This window comes from Accipiter gentilis, chromosome 23, assembly GCF_929443795.1.
Source record: "Accipiter gentilis chromosome 23, bAccGen1.1, whole genome shotgun sequence".
Lineage (NCBI taxonomy): Eukaryota > Metazoa > Chordata > Aves > Accipitriformes > Accipitridae > Astur > Astur gentilis.
This window is the reverse complement of record NC_064902.1, coordinates 7,776,208-7,801,167: the sequence shown is the minus strand read 5'-3', so window position 1 is coordinate 7,801,167 and position 24,960 is coordinate 7,776,208. Positions and strand designations below refer to the sequence as shown.

The window sequence follows — 24,960 nt, the reverse complement described above, 5'->3', positions numbered from 1 at the left end:
AAAGAGAACAGAAGCTAGGGCAAAAAAGGAATGGCTCGCCTGTCCCAGACCAGGGAGGAAGAGCCATTCCCCCCTCCTGCCGGTACCCATGGGAATTTGGAGAGCAAGGGTTTGTAGGATAACCCAGGTGAGAAGGGCCCGCAGGAGGGCTCTAGTCAAACCTCTTGCTTAAAGCTGGGTCAGCCCTGAGGTCAGATCAGGTTACTGGGGGCTGTGCTGAGTCAGACCTCGAAAACCAACAAGGATGGAGATTGCACAAACTCTCTGAGCAACCCATCAATGTTTGACTGTCTGCATGGTGAAAATAGACTGCAATACAAAACCACGTTTTTAATGTCAGCCTGCTCATTAAAAAGAGAAAGATCAAATCTATTTTGTAACAGCAACGGTTTGTGTGAGGCACGGAAAACTTCTGGTACCAGAGGACTGATTCACATGCAAAGGCATGTAAAAGATGGAAGGAAACCAGAAGGATGCCTCCAATTACATTCCTGTCTTGAAATTTCACTATTGCAGCACAAAAGGTTCGTATTTATAGTAGTGGATACCAATAGGGAAGATACTCTAAAAATAAACCAGGATGCTCAGATAAAATGATCTATTTCGAAGCTCATTCTGAGAACGAAACTGAATCCGGAGGCTTAATGAGTCGCAGTCAATTTTATTTTGGAACCGCGCGTTGCTGTCAAAGACCGAGGCAGGGCTGGGCACGACCCACTCAAAACCCACGCAGGCCTCCACACCCACCGCCCCGTGGGCCGCGGCACTTCGCTCCCGTTAACTTTTCCCGAAAACTTTTGGCAGAGAACGGTTCGGAGGGGAGGGGGCGGCCTCCAGGCCCGGCCGGGCGGGCCGGCTTTGCCCCGACGGCAGCGCGGGGTCCCGGCGGCCCGGGCCGGGGTCCGCGCCCACCCCTCCCGCGCGCCTTCCCGCGCTCTGCCCCCGCCGCCGGCGCGGCGCGGCGCGGGGCCCCGCCCCCTGCCCATATGAGGCTAACCCGCCCCCCCCCCCCCCCCGCGCCCCTCATTGGCGCTGGGGGCGTGGCGGGAGGCGGTGACGCGCGCCTGGGGGCGGGGCCTCGGCTCGGGGCCGCGCCGCCCGCTGCGTTGTGCGCGGAGCCGCGCCGATCCGATCCGATCCGATCGGAGCCGAGCCGAGCCGCGCCGGGCGGGGCGGGGCGTGCTGCCGCTCGGCCGGCCCCGCCGCCCGCCCCGCCTCCCGAGGCATGACACGCCGAGCCGCCGGCGAAGCCCCGCTTTAATTGAGGCCGCCGGGATGGGGCGCACCGCGTAGGGCAGAGCGGGGGCCGCCGCCGCCGCCGCGCTCCGGGCCGCAGGCAGCGCGCACCCACGGCCGTGCAGGAGCGGCGCCGCGTCCGGCATCGGCGCAAGCCCGCCCCGGCCCGGGGTGGAGGGGGGGGAAGCGGCGGAGCGGGGCCGCGTCCGGCCGCCGCGTGGGTGGCCGGTGGGCCGGGCGCCGGCGGCCGCCGCTGCCGAGCCCCATGAAAACGCAGGTCTGGGGGAGCTCCCCGCGGGCGCCCATGGCTGCGGCGATGCCGTGCAAGAGCGCGGAGTGGCTGCAGGAGGAGCTGGAGTCGGGCGGCGGCCGCTCGCTGCTGCTGCTCGACTGCCGCCCCCACGAGCTCTTCGAGAGCTCGCACATCGAGACGGCCATCAACCTGGCCATCCCCGGGCTCATGCTCCGCCGCCTCAAGAAGGGCAACCTGCCCATCCGCTCCATCATCCCCAACCACGAGGACAAGGAGCGCTTCGTCAAGCGCTGCAAGGCCGACACCGTGCTGCTCTACGACGAGGCCACCGCCGACTGGCAGGACGGCGGCGCCGCCACCTCCGTCCTGGGGCTCCTGCTCCAGAAGCTGCGCGATGACGGCTGCAAAGCCTATTACCTGAAAGGTGAGGTTCCCCCCCCCCCCCCGCCCCATTCCTCCAGCCCTGTCCTGCTACCGCAGCCCTTGTCGTCTGTCCACCCTCCGCAGCCCCCGGACGGCCCCTGCGTCGCCGGACGCCCATCCCCTGGCCGGCCGGAGGTGGCTGGGTCGCTTTGCTTCCTCCCCCCACCTCCCTCTGCCTGGTTTATTTTTATGGGTTTTTTTTAATTCCCCCCCCCCCCCCCCTGCATCCCGCTTTAATCCCCCGCACAAAATGGTCGCAGGCTGGAAGCGGCCGGGAGCGCCCCGCTTCTTCCTGCGTCGCCTCCCCGGCAGCGGCGAGAGGGACCCCCCCCTACACACACCCCACCGCCGGGGTGTCCCCTCCAGCGCTGCCCTGTCCCAAACCGACCCCGGCTGGCACCGCCGCCCGCCCCCCCCCTGGGGCGCCCCTCGCCTCCGCTCCCCGGCGGGGGCCTTTCGGGGGCTCCCCCCCCCCCCCCCCCCCGGCGCCAGGCTGTCCTCCAGCCCCTCCGGAAGGGATGGCCAGATTTCGGGGATGGGGGGCAGGAGAGCACTCCCCTTTTTTCATTTTCTCTCTCCACCCCCATCTCCGAAAATCTAGCGCTTGGCGTTTTTCTCCCCCTGTTCCTGGAAATGCCGGTGGGGCTGGCGGGGGGGGGGGCAGCTCCCCCGGGAGCGGGCGATGGAGGAGCGGGGAGCCCGGCTGCGGGGGAGCCGAGCCCCGCATATTCGTGAGGGCTGGGGTGGTTTGGGGTCTTTGGTTTTTTGGGGGTTGGGGGGGAGGGTTTGCCATTTTGAAAGATCCCAGCAGGCCTTCTCAGCGGGCTGAGCGGAGCCCACAGCTGGGCTGCTGGGACCCTTCGCATCCTCCCAGTCCTCCCAGTGCGGTCGCTGGGTGGCGGGTTTGAGGCAGAAATAACAGGAGAGCGGAGGAGTCTCTGTGTGTGTGTGGGGGGGAGAGAGTGGTGAAGAAAGTTACCACTTGCAGCTCTTCAAAAAAACACTGCTGCTTCTTGGTAGACCCTTTTTGGGTAGCCGGGGGAGCCCCTGGTGCGCGGTTGGGGTGGCAGGGGGACAGGCAGGTGTTTGGGGACAGGCCTTCAGGGCTGCACTGCCCGCACAAGCCTCCTTCAGAGGTGACATGGGGGGGAGGGAGGGTGGGCAAGTACAGGGGTTGATCCCACTTCTTCCCCCCTCCCCAATCCCTCTGCTCCCTGCCTGTGCCGGTGGGTGAGTCCCCCATCCCACCCCGGTTTGGGGTTTCCCGATGGGCTTTGTCTTCCCATTTCTCTCCCCATCGTCCTCATCCCTAGCAAGAAGGAGCAGCTTTGAAGTTACTCCTAAGCTCTCCCCGATGGGCAGGGGAGGAGCTGAGCCCCTTTCTCTGCCTTTTTCCGGGAGCCTCAGTGGGAAATGTTTCCAATTAAAATTCCAAAATGGCTCCTCGGCGCTGTCTGGCGGCGCGGGGGGGAGGAGGAGGAGGAGGACGAGCCTTTTTCATGAATGGATGTGGCAGGAGCTGTCTGTCCTGCTCAGTGACCCCGCCACAACCGCCGAACCCACTAACAAAGTTTCCAGGAGGCCTTTCTAATTAAACCATTTGTCAGCGTCAGATACTGATGGCTGAGCTCCGGTTTAATATTGCCTGGAAAGGAGGTAGATTGGTGGGGTTTTTGCTTCCCTGCCTCTGCCTTCCTTCCCAAGCTGTTGAGCTGAGGAACCGCAGAAAAGGACTTGGGAGCAGGCATGAAGGGTCCCATCCCTCCTCGAGCCTGCTGGGGTTTGGGTGAAGAACAAACCTGTGACACTGCTCTGTTGCAAAATGTCTTTGTAGGGATAAAATAAGTGTAAGGATTGCACTTTGGCAACGCTTATGGCCTTTTTTGCTGCTTGAAGGTGAATTATTTGCCTGGGTTTTCGTGTCTGGGCTGGGTATGTGGTGGTTGTTCTTGCTTTATCTTTTCAGACACAGATACTTTTGTGCTTTTCTGTCTAGGTGGCATAATAGCTCTTGCCCAAACTGCCCCAGACCCATATTTCTGAGAAGCTAAACAAGGCAAGATTGTCTCTTGCCATTGATTTTATTTTTGGATGTTTGTTTCTTTGCAAATGAGATTTGGCCCCTATTTATCACAAGCAATAGTAAACTTCGTAAGAAACCCTCTTTGGTTTCCTGGGACCTGTTTGCTCAGTAGCAGTCTGCCCAGGGAAGATGAGGGAGCAGGGAGATGCCTTTCTTGGTGTGAAGTTGAAGGTATACCAACTTCTTGCTGGTAAAGACTTGCTAAGTAACATGCACGTGTCCAGGTAGAAGGATTTCCCATTCTGAAGAACAAAACATCTTTTTCTCTTTGCCTCTCCCCTTCCCTCTCTCCTTTCCCCCTTCTCAGGTGGCTTTAACAAGTTTCAGACCGAATATTCGGAGCACTGCGAGACGAACCTTGACAGCTCCTCACCCAGCAACTCTCCCCCGGCATCGGTCCTTGGCCTGGGAGGGCTGCGGATAAGCTCCGACTGCTCGGATGGCGAATCCGACAGGGAACCCAGCAGTGCCACGGAGTCAGACGGGAGCCCCATCCCTAACAATCAGCCTGCCTTTCCAGTCCAGATCCTACCTTACCTGTACCTTGGCTGTGCCAAAGATTCGACCAACTTGGATGTCCTTGGCAAATACGGCATTAAATACATCCTGAATGTGACTCCCAACCTGCCAAACATGTTTGAGCATGACGGAGAGTTCAAGTACAAGCAGATTCCCATCTCAGATCACTGGAGCCAGAACCTCTCACAGTTCTTTCCTGAGGCCATTGCTTTCATTGGTAGGTAGTTGGCAGAACATCTCTTTTCATACTCACTGTTTGGGAATGTGGCAAGCTGCTTCCCAGGGCTGTTGCTCATCTCTGGCCTCACCTCTCCGGGGCACAGCATCGGCGCTAGCTTAGCAGCTGAGCGTCATGCTGCCGAGGTGACACTTCTGGTGTGTGTCAGCCTGGCTGGGTTCAGGGAGGCCTCCCCTTCCAAAATTCAGCCCTCTTAGACACCTCAGCTGGGTTACCTGCAAGTGGTAGGACTGGCCCTGCTGGACCCGGCCCCGCTGTCTCTTGCCCTTGTATGGGGATTTGTGCTTGTGTGAAATGGCTGAATCGAGGCAGCGTGGAGCTGCTTTGCCTGTTTTGCTCAGAGGAATGAGTGTTGATGGGAGTTGCATTAACGTGACTGGTGCCAGCAATTCCTTAGCCCCAAGTGTGGTTAAAATCTGGGGGGGTGAGGGGTGTTTTCTTTTCCCGAGGGGATTTGCTAGTCTAGTTGTGATCCCGCTGTAAGTCACCCTAGCATAACTAACTCCTTGTATGGATACTTCTCCTAAGGTAAGTGTCAACACAAATGAGTTAGTGATTATAATTACACTGCAGAGCTCAGCTGGAAAAACTGCTGTGCAGACAGCCCCTGAGACAGTTTTGGCTGGTTGTGGGGAGGGGGGCAGATCTCTTCTCCCCGGCTGGTGTTGACTTTGAAAATTGCTTCTTATTCTGTGAGAGGTGTCTGTCGGACTGAATAGGGATGTACACTTCCAGCATGACCTGTGCTGTCTGCTGGTGATGGTTGTTAGCCTAATCAGTTCGGATTTATGGGGGGTGAATGGCACAGGTAGTCATTACCACCATTAACTACTAAAAGACCTGTGGCTTCACATCTGGTGAAAAACATTGGTGTAGGTAAAGGCGAGGGGACCTTTACCTTCAGACTGAAATCTGTGCAGCCCGTTTCAATGCTGCTTCATTACCCCCTCCCTGTTTTGGATCCCACTGCCTGCGCTTGCTTGCTGTGCTGTAAGACCTGAAATGGGGCAGAGCAGTGGTAGGTCCTCAGCGTCTTTTTGGCCTTTGGAAACCCTGGTTCCCATGTGCTCTCCTTTGCTCCCAGCTTCTGTCCTCCAATAACATGATTGTAGTCAGAAGAGGCCGCTTCAGTATGGCAGCAGGGACCTGTCTGATGTCCCACCTGCACTTTCTGCAGGGAGTGTGGTATTAAACATCAGGGGTGAGGTGTGGGGTCTCTGCTGGCGTGTGGCATTTGGGATCGGTCTTCTCCAGTCAGACGATGTCTCTGTGAGCAGCACTGCACTTGAGCTTTCCAGTTAATGACAGGAAATGGAGGATTACCTCATTCTAAAACCAAACACCAAGAAATGTGGCACAGGTCAGATGAAAGGCAAAAATGTCTCAAAAATGTTGAACAAGGAGAGACTGGGGGGAGGGGGGGGGGGGGGGGCGGGTATGCCGGGGGGCAGTTGCCCACTGTACTGGAAATTCTTGCCTGGTTTTGGAGGCTGGGGCAGAAAACCTGTTGTGGCTTGGGTCTGGATTTTGTTTTGCCTGAATCTTCTTTGCCCTTCCTTGCACTCGTGGTGCCAGAGTGTCTCTTACCTCCGGCTTTACCCGAGGATCCTCTTTCTCCTGCCACCTTCTCCCTCCCTGCCAAGCTCTCAGCCAAATGACTGACTTCAGATAGGGCTGCCCAGAAGTAAGCAGCACTGGGTACTTGCGTGCATTCAGCGCTCTCAGCGGCGTGTCCCTCTTTCAGCACTAAGATGTCAATTCATAAAGGGATCACGCTGTTCCGGCTGTGTGAGAGACAATGGGTGTGTGTGCGCTTTTCAATCGGTGGCAAGGGAGGGAAATTTCGTCGCTGTTCTCTCGCCATTTTTTGGTCCAGCCTGCATTCCTGCTCCCTGCTACGATTCATCCCGAGAGTCTCCTTCAACACAAGCGTTTGTCTGTGGTGAAGTGCGTTTCTGTCAATCCTAAAGAACAATTTCACAACAAGGGAAGTTCCTGCACTTCAGACTCTGCTTAAATTGGCTTCGACTACATTCACATAACTTTCTAGTAGAAGGAGGACAAGAGCAGCGGAAGAGAATAGCTTGCATGGTGCTGGGCTATAGCCTCGCATCAAGTGTGCAGCCTTCCCCAATTAGTTGGTGTTGAGGTGGGTGTGCTATGCCTGACCACCAGCACCTCCCTGGAGCTGTTGTCTACAGCTCTACCCGCCTTTGGCGGGTTACTCCGTTTCTCTGTTTGAATACAGCGTACTGATGCTCCTTAGGCAAGGGATGTGTTGCCAGGCTTGATTAATACTTCTCGAGTGGGTGAGATGCTTGGCCTTGCTGTATGGAATGGGGATGTGCAGCTTTACCGTCTGGTGAGAATATCTCGGGAGCCCTTTGGGGAGAGATGTGGGTGTCAAAGGGACACGAGATGGTGTCACTAGGAGCAGGGGATCCAGTTCTGGCAGTCATGCTGGTCCTGGGAGCTTGCAGCTGCCACCTGGCCCCGCTCCAAAGCCATGTGTTTTTGGTGCAGAATAATAGACTCCCCCTTCCCCTTGTCTTGTTTCAGATGAGGCCCGTTCCAAGAAGTGTGGGATCCTTGTTCACTGCCTCGCTGGCATCAGCCGATCCGTAACAGTCACTGTCGCCTACTTGATGCAAAAACTCAACTTGTCCCTGAATGATGCCTATGACTTTGTGAAAAGGAAAAAATCCAACATTTCCCCAAACTTTAACTTCATGGGCCAGCTCCTGGACTTTGAGAGGACTCTGGGACTCAACAGCCCTTGTGACAACCGCTCACCCAGTGAACAGCTCTACTTCACCACCCCCACCAACCACAACCTGTTTCAGCTGAACACTCTGGAGTCCACATGAAGGGGATGCCGCCTGGTCGGGAACTCGAGCATCGAATCGCTTCTCTTGAGCATTTCAACTCTTACAAAAATATCTGTCTTGCCAGGCAGCTCTGAAAGGACTAGCTTCTCTGGGCAGAGGTGCCTGATCGCTGCTTTAAGAAGGCTAATGCCGTTCATTAGTATCCTGATCAAAGTGGTTTGAAGAGGTAGTCTTTTTACAGGGGGTTATTTAATACGGGCGATGTTACAGCATTTTGAACGCAGCTGTTACCGGCAATAACCGCTTTCCTGGGTGCATTGGGACTGTCAGAGCACGCACACGTGTGAAGAGCTACCGGGGTTAGCTTGCTGTGGAAAGTGAGGAGATTTATGCACTTGGAAACCTTGAACAAAAGGTGTTGGGCCAAGACTGTTTTAAAACCCAAGTTTACTTTTTTTTTGATTTTAAAAAAAGAAAAGGTAGATCTTACTCGAGCTTTGGGTTCAAACTCTTTTTAAATATGTAAGTTCCTGACTGTTTGTACAGACGAGGTTGCAAAACCAGTATTTTATTCTGTTTCTTGTTTGATCATTTATTATTTTTTTTTAATCAAATGTTTATATTGACCAAATGCATTTTGCACACTTTGTGAAGCCTTGGTATGTCCTGGCATATTACTGGGTACTCCAGAGAGAGATACATGCTGCTGCTGTTGTTGTTAGCATCTGGTAGGAAGCTTTGTTATGTGTGAAGGCCAGTTGGGCTTAAACGCAACCCCTTCACCATTCCTGCACTCACAATCACAAACTCTGCACTGATTCAGCCAAGGTGACTAAGCCGCAAGCTTTTTTTTTTTTAACGCCACCCCTGCCAAAAACACTGTTTGCTGTTGCCAGAGGTAAAACTCTTGTAGCCTCCAGAGCTGGTAGAAGCATGTCTGAGCCCAGCTTCGTTCTTTGCTGCCTGTTGACTGACTTAATGTCATCCAGCTGGCCCAAAACCATTCCAGCTTCCTGACTACAGAAGGTAGTTGTGATGTTGGCGTTTCTCATGCACACTCGATTCTTTCCCACGTGTGCGGGGTGGAGGGGGGAACGTGGCGGGTGCCTGGAGCAGAGCGAGGATTGCGTAGTGGGACAGGACTGAATCGTCACACATGGAGCGTGTGAGGGGAGTGAAGAGATGTGGAAATGATGAGAAGAGCATTGTAACAGAGAATTTTTTTATATATATATATATGAATATATATATTAACTGGCAAATTCTGAGATGATTGGAGCTTTCAACAGAGGTTCTGATTTTTTTTTTCTTCCTCTTTCGAATAACTTTATGCCGTGCCTTCTATTCTGAGAAGACTTGTTTATATTTCTGGCTAGTGTTTGGCAAACACCTTATACCAAGCCGGGAGGGGAGGAAGTGGTAATAATTTTTGGGAGGAGGGCAGAATGGATTTGGAGATTTCTTTATTGGCTGCAATGTAGTCCCTCCTTTCTCCCCCCTCCCTGTCCACTTTAACTCTCATGTAACTGAAAAAAAAAAAAAGCCACGGATTTTTTCTAAATATCCAGTTTTTTGTACTTTTTTCAAGAAAAAGAAAAAAATAATAAAAAAAAATCATCTCCATCTGGAGGAATGTTTGACGCTGTCACATCCTGAAACTGTTCTTTTTGTTAAAGATGTTACCAGAGTGTTGGAATGAGCTTCTCTTTCTTGTTTTCTGGTTGTTTTTTGTTTGTTTGTTCGTTGGGTTTTGTTTGCAACAATGTTGGGATCGTGGGTCATTGGAAGGGAGAATGGGCGTAAGTACAGTTGCGAGTGAGAAAATTGAGAATATCCTAATTGCATCTTACCTCATGGAGGAATTTATTTTTTCAGGGATTTTTTGACAGTGCATCTGTATTGCATTACAGCTAAGCTGGTTTGTAAAGGCTTCCTGTGCTGTTAGTGGTCTTTCTTCTTTAAAGGACAAAAAAAAAAAAAAAAAGATGCATCTTCTGATTAGTACAAATGAGAGCTTGGTAGTGAGGAATGGTTCGTTTTCTGAGTTATGAAGGAAAATTAGTGACCCTATATATACTGATCCAATATTGGGACTTTGTTTATATTGCAAATAAATATTATTTTTTCTTTAAAAATTATGTTTGTGTCAGATGCTTGTCTAGCCTCTGCCCATATAAGGGCACGCTGTTCTTATCCGTTTTTTTATGGTCAATTAGTGTTCTTCTGTGACCATGAAGAGCATTTGCTGGGCAGTGTTCAAGTGTGGTGTTTGGTTTCATGCACAGCTTAATTTTTAAGACCTGTGGTAAAATGGAGAGGGAGAGGTGGGAGGGCGAGGAGAGGGATATGGAGTATTGGATAAACCGGAGAACAAAGAACAGCTTGAGAATGGGACCGGCTTTGACCCCAGCCATTCCTCTGTGCCAAAATTAAATAGATAAACTAAAGATACTTTTGTTCACTGTTTAAGCGTGGCCTACAAAGGCATGGCAAGGCCTTGCCCACAACTGTTGTGATAGCAAACTTTATTTTGGTAGGAAAGCAAGAAGTTGTAGCCTCGTGAGCAGCCACCTGATGACTTCTGGGTCTCGTGGAGAGCAGGAGGTCCCTCCTGCACCCTCGGGTGGGGGGCCAAGCCCCTGGCTGCTGTGTTGCATGTGGGCTTGTCCCCCTGTCCTCGTCAGCTGTGGGTGCAAGCTGTTTGTGGGAAACCTGGTGGGGCTGATGAGGGTGCTTTAGGGTGAAATGTGGCTCCAGGTGCCTGAGTGCAGCCCAGCTAAGGGAGCTGTGGCTCCCTATGCCTCTGCTCATAGCTGGGCAGGACTGAGCAGGAGAGGGTTCTGTGCCCTGCTCCCCCCCACCCCACCGTTCTTTGTTTTAACCTAAATGGCAAGAAATTATATTAGTATCTATTCAGTCATTCAGTTCCTCAAAGTGAGAGTGTGTGTGTGTGTGATCTTGTTCTTCTAGTTCTAGGGCCTGAGCACCAAACATAGCTAGTTTTGCTCCAGAAGGAGCTCAGGCTGATGGGTACAGAGTCCGTCGCAAAGCAGGGGAGGTAGTCAGGCTGAAGCAGAAGCCAAGGGAGCATGTGTGTGTGTGAGAAGTTGTTTGTTTACTCCTTGACTGCATGATGGGAATCTATATATTGATTTAGAGGCCTGTTTGTGGCTCAACAAATAAAAATCTACCCGTTACGCAGGGAAAAGAAGACCTTTAAGTTTTCCCCTGTAATTACATGGTAGAGTAGCTCTTGAGGAAGATATGAAACCATGCTGGAGGCTGGCTGTGCACTGAAGGAGTGCAGAATACACTGAAGGAGTGTATGGCTATATTTGCTTCCATCTAATTTCCTCTTATGTTTTTCTGCTAAGGTATGGAACAGGGTATTAGCAGTTAGCATTAGCTCTGTAAGCACATTTGCTTAGTAGCTGAGTTGTGGCTGGCTGAAACAGCACAGCTGCTATTTGCAATGGCCTTGGTGGAAGAGCTGGTGTTCAGGCAGCTCCCTCGGAGTACCTGATCCTGGGAGACGCAAGTCTGTTGTGAGTGTCCTGCCACTGCTGCGCTTAAAAGCCCCATTGCAAAAGGAAGGCGATAGCTTGTCTGAAAAACATCTTGCCACCTGCAAGTGCTCTTTCCTCTAGGACCCAAAGGAGCCTTTTCCAATCTTCCTGGCCTCTACAGCAGGGAGCAGCCAACCTCGCTGGTCCTCAGCCATCAGTGTTTTACAGATGTCTTGCACTGTGCTTCTTGGCTAGGGGGGTTCCTTGGAGACCTTATGTCCTGTAATTTAGTGAGAAGACAAGAACTGACATCAGGACAGGGGTAATGCTGGAGAAATAGAGAAAAGAGAGCGTGGGGTCTGTCTATACTCCTTTGCAGAGGCGGGCACGAGCACTAGCTGAGCGTAGGAGCACAGGCTGAGTGAGAAAGCTGGTTATGTTCAGATCGGTGGAATTTGGCAAGGAGATACCGCTTCCCACACGCAGCAGGGAGAAGCTTCTCGGTTAACCCATTGATTCCAGACAATCTGCTTGTAAGATGCTCTGTGGTGCTCTGCTCTACAAAACCAGGTAAATCTCTTGTTTGAGCACAGAGATCTGCTGTCCCTGGGTTTTCACTTGTGATGCCACAAGCCCTCAGGCAATATGAGTGGGAATTTTTTATTGCTTTTTTCTCTCTTCCTTTGTGGATGACTTTGTCCCAGGTGCTTTCAAAAAGTTTCTCCCTCCGTTTCAAGTCATGGCAAAAGCACAAAGCTCTGAACACAGGTAGAGCTAAAATTCTGCAGTTCCTTACCAGGAAGCCCAGGTAGCTGATTCTGAATACTTCCAGCAGCCCTTTGCACAGCACATCCCATCCTGCCTCCCTCCATGCTGCCTGGCAGAGCCTGGCTGCTCACCCCAGCTGGAGAGGGAAGGGAAAGGAGAGCAGGTATGTCCTGAGCATTAGGGTGACTGCTTGGCATCTTGTGAAACAGGAGATGAAAGGGTAGGTTCCCAGGGCAGTGTAGTGAGGATTACTTGTGGTTATAGGCAATGATAGAAAGACAATGCAAAGGTAGGGGAGATGTGCCCCAAACAACCGCAGGAGGGAGGTGTGAAGGTGTGGTGGAGGCAACATCAGGACCCCAATGAGCAGGACATGAGCTTGCGGAAGGGGCTTTGGGGTTACTTGTAGCTTGCTTTTCCTCACTTGTGTCTACCCTTACTCCTCTCCTAGGCCCTTATTTCTTGGTGTGGCATCAAACATGGTTCTCAGCATGATGCAAGTCAACCTTTGCAGCTCTGAACTTGCCTGCTGTTGCGTCACCCAGAGACGCACGTGGGAAAGCAGGCTTCCTGCCACCATCTGAATTTGGGTGCTCACATTTCCAAGGTAACCAGGTTATTTGTGAGCTGTTATTTTCTTTTTTTATCCTTTATGTGAGCAAATCAGGCTATTTGCAGTGTTGCAAAGGCATGTAAATAGTTCAGCTAATCAACACATCCCTGTATTTACAGCAGGCTGGTACAGGCTGTGATAGTCATGCTCTAGGCTGCTCAGAAAGTGTGTGAAAGTGGGCTTTTTTCTGGGTTTTGTGCCATTTGCTCCTGTGCTTCCTCAAATCTTTCTCTTAATCATGCTTGAGGTCAGAGTGCTGGGCTGGCTAAATGTAATTTGGGATGAGGGGGCGGCTGAGGAAATACTCAGGCAGGCATGGAGAGCAGCTCATGGGAGTCCCATCCAGCTTCCACGTCCTGTTCCTGCGAGTTCCTCTGTTCAAGCTGCAAAGTTCCCCTTTCTGCTGGCTTTGTCTTTTGACCTTCTTGCTGTGTGGCCCAGCAGCATGAGCCCTAAGGATGGGCAATTGCAAGGCTGCCCAGAGCTGCCACAAGGTCACTGCTGGATCCCTGGCCCAGGTATGACATTTGGATAGGAGACACCACTACAAGACTGTGGTGTGAAGGCAACACTTGTGCTTGTGTGGCGGCAGCTGTATTGCACCGAGGAGGCTCGCTGTGCTGGGATGGGGGCAAGTGGGTGCTGAAGTCTGCCGTGTCCAGCTGGGTGGTGTGGCGTTTGGGCTGCCACACGTGGGTCCGCTAGTGACGTGACGATGAAGCAGCAAATGTGCTTGTTTCGTGGGGGCCATGCTCAAGTTTAAATGGCTGTTTGCGTGGCATCTGTGTGGTATCTGCCTTAAATTGGCAGGAAACCATGAGGCAGGGAGCAATATGGTGTGGACATCAGGGCAGCTCTCCCCCCAGGGTGGGCAGTGGCAGCCATTTTGTGTCCCTCCTCTCCACAGCACTGCCCCTTCCTGTCATTGCCGCTGCTGCCCTGAGAGGCGTGCACCAGCCCCCCCTTCCTGGGCCAGCAAGGCTTGTAGTGTGTGTGTGTGTGGGGGAAATCACCTCGGTGAGGACTGTCTCCTTTTCCTAGCCTGGCTTTGTCTCTGCTCTCACCTTTTTCCTCTCCAAACCACCTGAGGAGCGGCTGTGACACCTTGGGTGGTCCCTGACAGGACCCCAACTGGTGGCCTGGGAAGGCCTGAAAGGCTCATGGCCATCATGGTGGTACAGAAATGCAGCTGGGTCCTGCGAAGGAGTCGTGGGAGGATGAAGAGCAGGGGAAGAAGACGCTGTGTGGCTGGCAGCAGCTGAACCCCTCAGCCTGCGATGGCTGCACCAGTCCTCAGCAGTTGTGATGGCGCTGGCACCAGTGGTCAGAGACTATGAGCTGCTTGCGATGGCATTGTAAGTTTCTGTGCCTCCGGGCTCCTCCCTGACACTTCCATGGTGCCCTGCTCAGCCGTGTCACGATTGTGTTTTTAGGTTGGGAGCTGGGTCAGGGCAGATGCTGTGGTTCAACTTTGATGGTGCAGTCAAGGGTTGGGAATTAATCATGTGGCAGGCACAGACACCCGGGCTGGCTGTACAGCCCCAGACTGCTGGTGCTGAGCCTCTGTGAGCTGTGCGGGCCCCTCAGTACTGGGGCAATATGGACCCCCCTCCCCTGCCTGGTGCAAGGCAAGACCGCCAGCACTCTCTGGCCTTTCTTTCTCCCTTCTGGTTGGTTGTGCTCATAGCTGAACTTGCACTTGTTCTGCATTATCCTTATTTGCTTTCCCTGGTTTCTCCACTACTTTCTGTTTCTTCGGATTGTTGGGATTTGAGGTACTTTCACCTGGCAGCTGCTTCTGCAAAGCTATGGTCCTTCTGCAGGAGAACAGAGCCCTGGCTTTCTCTCGGAGGCATGAGAGCATGTTAGAAATGGAGACTGGCTGTGCCATGGGGAGATTTGGGGGGGATGTGTGTTATTTCTGTGCTGCAAGTGATCCAAGAGCATGTAGGGCCTTAAGAAGTATCTAGTGAGGGAACCAAGTATGAGTGGAAGAAGGGGAATCCAGACAGATTTATATATTTTCCTATTTTCTTTCCCTGGAGAAACATCTGGCTTATGTAAAGTCATTTGCTGGGTTTCTCGCTGCTGTATTTTGGAAGTCTCTGTATTCAGGCACTCTGCTCTTCTCATCTCCCATCACTGCCTCGAGGGAGATTCTTCATGATTTGGGGTTTTGCTTTTATGAAGTTTATTCTTTTTTCTGGTCTGTGTTGTCTTTTTTCTTTCCTTTCCTTTTCTTGTAAGGACTGTTCTAGTTTGGCTTGTGGTTTTGCCTTGTTTTCTTCTGAGAGGTGAATTGTTGTGATAAACCCTGTAGAAAGTGGGAGGGAGCAGACTGGTGCGTTGGCGAGACCCTGGTCACTGATACGGCATTAGTGAAAGCCTTGTGCCAGCGAGAAGCTGAGCTCTTGAGGTTTGATTGCGGATGAAACACCCTACGAGGACAGCATTTTTCTGTATGGGAGATTTTGAAGTGAAATGTGTATGAAGGGTTCAGTTAGAGGGGTTGTGACTTTGGGTTTGGGGTAAGCATTCTCCTTCCTTTCACCACTGCAGCTCTCAATTGGATCCGTTATTTTACCATGCAATCCTGGCAGTGAAGTGCTCTGTACCTGGTGGAAGATTTACAGCTCTGCTCCAGTGATGCAGTTCGTTTGGGTCTTACTCTAAATTTGCCACTTCTTCTCCCTGGATGGCTGATTCCCTGCTGCTTGGAGCAGGCAGTGGTCCAGACAGGATCACACCCCCCCAAGGGCCAAGCAGGATCCTGGATGTAAGTTTGGGGGGAGTCAGGGTGCTGAGGTTGCAGAAAGCTGCCCTCTCCTCTAACAGAACAAGGATCAGCTCTGCCGTCAGCTCTGTCTCTGTGTCCTCGCTGCCATTCATCACCTTCCCTCTGCCCCCATTCAGGCTGTTGCCTTTGAATGATCCTGCACTAGAGGTTCAAGCAGGCTCCTGCATGTCTTGGCCTTGCATCCAGTTGGCAGAAAGCTCAGAGATATGTTTGGGAAAGTCTTGTGGTTTTTTTTTTTTGTTGTTTGGGTTTTTTTTTTTTTTTAACAAGAAGCTTCACTATTCATTCATTCCCCAAATAGCTTTCCCTCTCATTGGACAACATCTTCCTGCTAGGACAGTCCAAGCCTGTTCTAACAGGCAGCTTATCTGCCTCGCAGCTCTGACTGCTTCCTCTGTCTCTCCTTTGTGTGGGAGGTGTTTTGTCTTTCCAAACTTCTGCTGACTTCAGTGGGCGCTAGCTTGTGCCCAAACATGCACTGATAGTGCAGTTCAGTGCCGAAATTTGCCACTGATTTTTATTTATGTCCCTGCAGTATGTTTTTCTTTGCAAAGGGAAGGACTTCAGTGGTTTGGGGAGGGGCAGGAGGGTTGTTGTTGAAAGTTAGTGAAGCAGAGGTTCTCCACTGACCCTGTCTGCCTCCATCCAGCGAGTCCTGCAGCAGAACATGGTGAAGGTGCTAGTGTTGAGGGGTGCCATGCTGACGGGGGTCCAAATAAGGGGCTGAGCTGCACAAAGACTCTATCTGAAAAAGCCCAGAGCAGCCAGCTTGTTGCTTTCCTGTGTTGGCAGCTGCTCAGGCAGTTTTAGAGAAATTCCCAGTCTAGTTTTAAATGCAGTAAAAGTGGAGAGAAGTGTGTGTGTGTGCATGAAGGAAGATTTACAAATGCCAGTATTTTTATTAAAACAAATCTAGTCATGTTTGAAGCTGCTGTCTGCCAGTGTGCATTCCTGATACAGAATTAGTGCTTCTACTAAGTTACAGTTTCCAGTCAATATGATGGGACTGTCATGTGCTAGCTATGGCTTGAACCAGCAGTAGCCAGGAAAGCCTCATCTTGTTGCCTGTCCACGCTCCTCTCAGAGTGTCTGTATCAGTCTGGTGCCTGCAGCCTCATCCCCCAGACTAGGTTAGCCAGGCCCCTCTCAGATGGGAAGGGAGAAGACAGATCCTCTCAGGAGAGGAGCATCTGTCTTGTGAAAAGCACTCCTGGATCATACGCGCTGGCTCCCCCGGAAAATGGTGGGTGCTTGCAGCTAGTGTTGGTGGCCACCAAGAGATGCAGCATTTGACGTTGGAGATGGGACTCGTGGTGAACATTTTCCCTGCCTCAGTGTTAAAGCTCTCATCTCTGGCAGTGCAGAATAACTCCCAGATGTCACTGTCCTGACGTAACTGTGAATGAAACTATGAATGGATGATGGTTAGTTTTCTTGACTCTCCAAAACTTTTGTGAGCCTATTCCTTGTGGAGATACATTTGGTTTTGTCTATGGAGTTCTTCACTTTTCTTCCTGAGCCGTGGGATACTTCCTACTGGCCATGCGAAGCCACCACGTGTCCAGTACTACTGCATGTGCAGCAGAGGCCCAGGGATGTTTGTAGGTCAGGGATGACAGATACTCGGCAGGACTCATAGGCGCTATTATTTAATTGCATTCCAACAGCAGCGAAAGCAGTAGCAAGAGCAATAAACAAATTATAATCTACATTATGAAGCTGACAAATGCCACCCACTCATTACCTGTCTTTAACCACTCTCATTACTACCCAGTCTTTGTGGGAACTAATCTTGCTGCTCAGTGTCCAACTTGTTCACTTAATACCATTATCTGAAGCAATCGTCCGTTCCTTGTGAAAGAAGAGGAAGGTGCTTTTCCTGAGGCTTGTTCTCTGGGTGCTGAAATGCAAGTAGCTCTGGGGTGGAGGAGGCTGGAGGAGCACTTTGCAAAAAGCATGGTGTGGCTGGGAGGTGAAGACTTAAATCCACAGGGACAATCTGGGGGAGGAGGGCTGGGTGGCAGGATGGAAGATAGTCACTAGGGGAAAAGACTGCGCTCTGTTCATCTCCCTAGGACTGAGGAATAGTATCCAGTGAAGGGATATTAGGAAGAGCCACGTTTTTTTGCCTCTGGATGTTTTCCAGGGTTTGGGAGCAAGCTGGGTTGCTGAGTAATGACAGTTCTCTTTGTGGCTGCTCCAAGCCCAGGGCGTTGCAGGAGGAAGTCCTGGTAGTGTTTCTGTGGGGACCTGTTCAAGGCCCCCCCCCCCCAGGAAAAAGAAATTGAGCTCCAGGAATTTCTTGCAGCGGTCTGGCATAGCTTGAGTTCAGCAGAGTGAAGGATGCTCAGCCTCCTTGGTGCCTGGCTGCTGCCATTACATTGTGTCAGTCTGTACTAAATGTTAACTAGCTGTGCCTGGGGTGAAGCTGTTCTCCTTTCCTTGCTGATACAACTGGGAGCCTTCCTGGGGGAGGTTATTGAGGCCTGCAAGCTGAGGAGTTGAGCTGAGAGAGCAGATGCAAAAATAGGTCTTTGTCAAGATACTCCATGGGTGGCTGGACCCTGGCCAGCCAGAGGTCCTATTGTGCTCTCAGGGTTTTGGGATATCTCATAGGGGTCTCTAATGGGTAAATAATAAGCTGAAAGATGGGAAACGAAAGGCTGAGAGGTGACAGGCCAGCTTTCCCAATAGAGAATTCACATCAGTCAAATGCGACAAGGGCCTGTCAAAGGCCAGAGCTGTTGAATATGTCTGTTAATGATAAAGAGGAGTAAGTGGCAGATGATGAAGTTTGCGAACTATTCAGAGGAGCAAAACCCAAAACCTGCACTGAATAGCTGTAGGAAGTCTTTGCAATGTGGAGTGGTGGGGTTGCAGCATATGACGCTGAGAAGCAAAGCAATCCAGGGGCAAGTGGGGGCCATCTTAGTCTAAAATGCAGTGCAATGGGCTCAGTACAGGATAACGTCACTTGGGAGAGAGATCGCAGATGTGCAATGAACTGGGCTATAGGAGCAAGGCTTGATTCTGAGTATGGTCAAAAAACCCGAAAACAATCGACTTCTAGAAAAAGAACTGAGAATAAACTGTGTAAATGCACTGTATGAATCTGTGGTGAACAAAAGTGTTTATGTAGGTTTGTGGGAGATTGGAGTAACTAATGCAAGGAAAATCCATTGAGTCCTTTTATATATCAGTACACAGTCTTGTTGAGAAGGTCCTGCAGCTGCAAACAGCTGGAGCCTGGGAAAGTGTTTGTAATGAAACATAGCTACATGCTTGGCCTGTTCTTGCACTCTTCCCTAGGTGCTGCTATCAAGTACCATTGAAAACAGGACACAGGGCAGGATGAAGCTTGATCCAACCACAGTTAGTGGCTCTGATTCCTCTGCTTTTACAAGAAGATGCTGTCCTGAAGTAAGCCATGTGTGGCACACTGCAACTGTGTGTGTGTGAGGAGCTTTTATGGAGGCTGGAGATATTGTGCTCTCTTTCTCTCTGTTCAGTCAGAGAGCTGCCAAAGTGCATGGCTGGAGGAGAAAACTCCTGAAGTTATTGTACATGTTATCAAACAGACATTGCAATGTAGCATAGGACAGCCAAAGCAGGGAGAGGGGCTTTGTACCAACAGAAACATCTTGTCCTTCACCAGCACCCATTACTCTGAAATGAACAGTTTCCTTAGGTGATAGAAAGCCATTGTCTGGGTGGGCAAACCTGCCTCTTTTTCTCCTCTGAGGAACGTTTGGGCAAGAAACCAACTCCAAAAGGATTCTCTTTCTTCGACCTGTCCTCTCCCATCACTTCTGAAGTACTTTGCTTCTGGTTAGGAAGAACTGGATGACATGGAAGTAGCTGGATGGTCCAGGGCTACTCATCCTGCCCTCAAAGCCCCCGTGTGCTACTTTAACCCACACCACAGTGGGGTGAGACATTGTGTGGGAGTGTGAGACAAGTTCCTAATGTTCCTGTTGATCAAATGGCCCACTGAGTCTCCTGATCTGCTGTGGCGATAAGTCATAACAAGGACTCTCTCTTAATCCTCATTATCCTCTGTTGGCGCTTCCTGCCCACATACACTAGATGTTTCCTATCAACAGGGAGTAACCTCTGAGGAAGATACGATCAGATTCCCAGGAACCAGGCTGTAGTAAGAGTGAAGGAAGAATGAGGAAACTGTCCTAATTTAAGGCTAATCTTATAAATACAGGGCTGGATACAGACAATAGGAAGAGAAATGCCAGGAGAGCTTTAGCATTTAGTTAGGGAAGGATCATCTTTTTTCAGGAGTAGCCTTAATTGTAACTTATGATGTGGTAAAGTTGCTGTTTGATCTCAGCTTCAGCAGAGGGGAAGAGACAGATTCTGCTTTGTGTCACCAGAGGAGGAGTAGCCTGAGAAAAGAACAGGGAAAAGTGTCTTTAAAAGCAAATTTTTTGTCACTTATGTACGATTCAAGCTGCAGTGCATGGATGGAGTATTTTATTTCTCAGTTTTGATTTGGGTAAAACACTAAATAAGAGAAAAGGGCTGTGTGTTTTTTCCTGAAGCAGATGTGCTAATATACCCATTGGGTATTTAATGTTGCATGGCATTTCTGAAAATGCAGAAAACCACAAAACTTTTCTTCTAGCATGAGTGGGTTGGTGGGGTGGGGTGTTTCTTTCCCCTGCCTAGACCCCTAGCTGGAGCCTGTACCAGTCAGAGACTTGGCCTGTCCCTCATGCTCACCTTTCATGTGGGCTGGGTGGAGTGTGCTGAAGCTGTTTGTGGTGGGGAGTTCTCTACAAAGAGTTGCTTTTATGAACCTTTCTAGACAACCTGTTAAAATGAAGAGTTGTCTCCTACCTGTCCCTGTCCTATCCGCATCATGGCACCATGTTCAGAGCCTGTGATGTCTCTGTGTGTTTCATTTGCAAGCAGGGTGAGAACATGTGCATGTTTGTGAGAAATGAATTGCCTTTACAGGATTGTGTGAGGGTCCTTAGCCACATATTCATGTGCAGCTGGTATTCCAAGTATGATCCCATAAGCATACAAATGACTAAAATGCAACAAGGTGTGGACACTGGTTGCTCATCCCCACCCTGAAGGCGGTGTTGCAAGTTCCTGGAAAATGCCGTCATGTCCTTGCGGGTTTGGACTCGTTTGGCTTTTTACTATCCATCCATCACAGGTGCTTGATGGTGTTAGTGTTTTATTGCTCAGCTCTGGGCTGATCACTGCTCCTTCTTTTAGACGCTTTACAGGCCTTGTCTTGGACCAAGTTTGTGAAGCTACAGAGATGTACAAAACCCCTGCTGCTTCCTAGAAACTTTCTGTCCCTTTTACATAGTCCAGCTTGGACAGGAGATCTCACCAGGCTTGGCTTAAGAAGAGTGATACAGTAGTTCCCTGTCCCAAGCTTCCTGTATGAGTTAGGACGAGGCCTTTCATCCATCCATAGGCCATCCTTATCTTAGTTTCCCATTTCCTATCATTTCTGGCCTTCCAAGGATAGTTGATTTTTTCCTGAAAGTCAGCAGAAGAGTCATGCCATGTGAACTTCTATTTCTTCCCCAGGTGGTTTTCTTTGTTGTTTTCTCTTCTCCATAGCAGGTCATGTGATCTAAGGGTTCTACTTTATTCTAAACAGTGCACAGTTTAGCTCCAATGGCTGGTTTGGGATTTGGGTTTTTTTGGTTGGTGTTTTGTTGATATTTGTTTGTTTGTTTGTTTAATTTTAAAATGACTGATGCATTTCGGCTCTGTTTATGATGAACTCAGTCAGGGAGCAGGCTGGCTCAGAGGACATACACAGAGGTGTGGGCACACCAGATCCTCCTTTGTGCTAAGTTTACTTTGATAAAGCGTTGCTACGTAGTGCCTATGGGTGGTTGGTTGATGCAGCTGAATAGTGAACAGAGTGCTTGTAATTGCTTCTGCTGTCTTTGGGGATGTGCTTCCAGCAAGTCATGACACCTGGTAATGTGCTTGTAACATCTATTAACCTTGTAATTTTATAAGTGGAGCTTTAATCCTGCCTGGTTGCCAGTCAGGTCTGGAAACATTGACTGTGGTGCTCCATGGTAGCTGCTAAAATTCTGTGCCTGGTCACTGAGCTCACTGGATTTGACCTTTGCTGTCTTCTCCTTGCCGGATGCTCCATGCCTTTGCACAGGTCAAAGCCCACCCTTATCTATTAGTTTTATCCCTGAGTCCTTCTGTAGCGTGGATGTTTGAATGTTGATCCTTTGCTAGCCAGGTGCTGCTGTGTGATATTTCCCCCTTTACAGATGACAGATACCCTGCAGTGAAGAGCTGTGAGGCTGAAGCGATCAGCATTCCTACAAGGCCCCGAGTGGCCTGGTGAGGCACTGGAGTTTGGGAAGGTGGAAGGACAGGAGCGAGAGTTTAGACTTGCTGCAGAAAGAAGACAGATTCAAGAACTCTTGTTTTTTGTGTGCTGTTGGGATCTGGTCTGCTGCAGGAAGGGCAGTCCCTGTGCTGCAGGCTGTGGAAGGCACACACAAGCCATAGGGTGCTCAGCCAGGCAGGAGATGGATAGAAAGGGATGTCCTGTGCAGGCTGTGAGCAGACCCTGGACTGAGCCACGAACAGAAAGTTTGTGGCAGAGCAGGGATTGAGCCCTGAGCTTTTAACAAACCAGCTTTCACCAGAACCTCATGGCCCAGCCTTCCTCTCCCAAGGCCTGCACTAAGCATAGGCATAAGGTGTCACACCAGAGTACCCAAATGCTGGAGTCCTGATCTGTAGCCATCCCCACCTGGGAAGGTGTCCCCTGGAGAAATGCAGGCAGCAGCATCCTGACATATGGGAAGCCCTCAAGAAGAGAAGGCTCAGCCAGGAGGAGGTGCAGAGCGCACAGGAGGATCTTGGGGTGGGGTTTCAGGACAGGCTGACTTCCAGGTCCAGCTCTGGGGCAGCCCTGGTAAATGCTCTTCACAGCACTGGGAGGGACTGGTGTTCAGTGAGCAGGGCGGGGTGGATGCTCTGTGCCAAACTCTCACTTGTCTCCTTTCTCCTTAGGGCATTCTTCATTCATGAAACTTGCTACCAATGCAGCTTTGGTGGAAGTAAACAGTTTCCTGAAAGTGGAGGCCTTTCCTGGGTGAGCACCCAGTCTTGGGGTTTGGGTGAACTGCTGTGTTTGGAAGAGCAGGGTGGGGAAAGTGGGGAGTTTTGTTGTGTGCTCCATTACCAGTGACCACGGACAAGAATATGAAGCAACAAGCAACACCAAAGAGCAGAGAGCCAGTTTTAATTGCCTGCGGTCAGATACTCCTGGTGAGCAGAGCAAAGCTTTGAATGGAGAGCACAGCCTACCTCTAGTCTGTGCGTCTTCCTCCTTCCTGGTTCTAAACATGACTTCAGGTGCACAGCTCCAAAATAACCAGTGAGAGCCAGGTTAGAGTGGGTGCCATCTTTTGCCCCCCACTTTCTTCAGTACTCCAGTCAGCAGGGACGTGATCCCAGGCAGCACTCCTGTGGCACGGCTGTCGTGCAAAATAACAAGCTGGCAAGTCCTGACTCCTTATTTATATTTTGGTGAAGGTTTTTATCATGTTTCCTGCAGACACAGACTGAGAGGAATGGGTGGTTCTGCTGTTGGCATGCCTTTCTGATAAAGGCCAATGGCTTTTAGCAAGCCTCACTGCTCTTGAGTTGCTGTTGGGTCTCAGTATATCCCCTTTTGCTGCTTCATGTGACTGCTTCTGTTGCACCTACTGGAGGACAGGTGTCTTCTGTGCAAGGGATTTTTAAGAAGTCACTTAGCCTGTTTACTTTTCACTTTTATAACCCTTATTCTGTTTTTTTATTCTTCCTCTGTCCCCAAACCCTCTCCTTTACCCTCCCCAAGTAGAGAATATTTACCGGAATCTGTAATTTGTTAATTGAAACTGCTTGTTGCTTTGCATGGAAAAAAAAAAAAAAGGCAAACTACGACTGCAACACAATGGAAGTGTAAACAGGAAAACATACAAAAAAGGCTTCAATTTGGAGACGCGTTCCCTTAAGAACACAAAACCTTCTATACCTGGAAGGTCTGTGAGTCAAATATCAAGTGGTGTGATATACCAGAAAAGGAAGTGTTTAACTTTTTTATTTATGTCCAGTTGAGCTCAATGAAGCCTTCAGGGAAAAAAAAACAACTGAGAAGGATTCAAAGGGAAACGGCACATAGGGCTTCTGGCTGTGCATGCAGCGCTTTTTAAGAGTTTCATGGGAATGTTAATAGTTTATTCTCAGGAGTGTCCACAGAATGCGAGTTTGTAATTTGGAAACTTTTTCCATGACTTTCATATTTAAATTAAAGAGAAGTCTGGCCTAGATTTTAGAAATTTACTATGGAAGTTCGCCCCAAACTAGTGGTGAGAGAGGCCATAAGCAGTGTCTAGAAAACCAGGTCCTTTAAGGCTGTCTCCACTTGGAATCCAAGTTTAATAGGTGATTTAGGTGATCTTATGTTTGAAAGTCACCATGCAATTTGGGCAACCAAAGGAATAATTTGTGAATTATCTATTAGCTGAAATATATTCACATAAGCCATACACTGAGTAATTGAACATAATGAGTAAAGTAATCAAAACTGAAGTCTGTTCATGGCTAATTTGTGAACTGACAAAGGAGCTAATCATTTGGTGAGCATTTGGTTCCAAGTTGTACACCTAGCTCTAGTGTCCAGCTGCAAAAGAGGAAAATGTTTAGTTAAGCTCAGTATTGATGGTTGATGAAGATCAGATCTACTTTTATTATTACAGCTTTATTTCTAAAAGGCTTCAGAAGTCTTTGGAGTGTGAGGGTTTTTTTTAATTTTTCTAACCTCTTTTGGCAGGGTGCCAGCAAGTCAGAGCCAGACAGTTATCTCCTCTGCAGTTGGTCAGACAGTTAACAAGCAGTTTATTTGGTCTGGAAATTCGGAGGGGTCCTTGTCTCCACTGCACTATGATCCTGCTAGGCGGGACAGCACTTTTCACCTCTGCAACTTGCATTAGGGTAAAGGAAGAACAAACTGTCACTATGAGCTGTTCCAACCAACTCCCTTCTGTCAACAGCCAACCATGATTTTATGTTTAATTATTTGCATTACATCATTAGTCTTGTGCTAGGTGTTATATGAGGCTAATGATGTAAAACCTACACTAGGTTTAGACAATGTACAGGCTTCCCTGTAGGGCGTATGTGCTAAAGTGAAGCGCTCAAGGAGAGGAAGCTGGCAAAAATCTCTGTCCCCTCCCCTTGGAATAGTTACATGTTCATTTAGCCTGCTTATTAAACCAGAATATTCTTCTTCAGAAGTACATCCTTGCACTGGTTAGAATGTCCTTCATGCTTTCCGTGCCACGCATCCAAGCAGGACATTTCTGAGGGAGACCCTGTCAGAGGTCCACTGTGCTCTTCCCACTGGACCAAGCCAAGGCTGAGCACTGCCACAGGTGGTTGAGGGGTGCATCAGATCAGCTATTTAGAAACCTTGGGCAAAGCGGACTGCATCAGTCTTGGCTCTCCAGAGCACAAAAGTCAAAGTATCTCTTCTGAAGGTGCCTGGTTTACAAGCAGATCTCCTCCCTTCCAGAGCCTGTGGTGAGGGTTGGCTACTTGTTATTGGCCTAGTGTTATTTCCACATCCTCACAGCCTGTGTGTACATGCATATTTCCACTTGCTCTTTTATCATGTTCTCCTTTCTGAGC

The 24,960-nt window shown here is 50.1% G+C and overlaps 1 protein-coding gene and 1 long non-coding RNA gene across 3 annotated transcripts; one reads left to right on the top strand and one right to left on the bottom strand.

The window, feature by feature from the left end:
- Positions 1 to 1,254: 1,254 nt before the first annotated feature.
- Positions 1,255 to 9,718, top strand: DUSP7 (dual specificity phosphatase 7). 2 transcript variants are annotated; one of them, XM_049826125.1, is made up of 3 exons: positions 1,264 to 1,913; positions 4,303 to 4,731; positions 7,312 to 9,718. In XM_049826125.1, exons 1-3 carry the CDS (start codon positions 1,502 to 1,504, stop codon positions 7,617 to 7,619), a joined length of 1,149 nt encoding a protein of 382 aa, XP_049682082.1. In that variant the 5' UTR covers positions 1,264 to 1,501; the 3' UTR covers positions 7,620 to 9,718. The 2 variants fall into 2 exon arrangements, with proteins under 2 accessions (XP_049682083.1, XP_049682082.1); XM_049826126.1 differs by lacking the exon at positions 4,303 to 4,731 and having other exon boundaries at positions 1,255 to 1,913.
- Positions 9,541 to 23,750, bottom strand: LOC126049577 (uncharacterized). The gene is made up of 2 exons (XR_007509253.1): positions 22,594 to 23,750; positions 9,541 to 11,366 (listed from the first exon to the last, which is right to left on the bottom strand). It is a non-coding gene; the product is annotated as an uncharacterized LOC126049577 (long non-coding RNA).
- Positions 23,751 to 24,960: the final 1,210 nt, after the last annotated feature.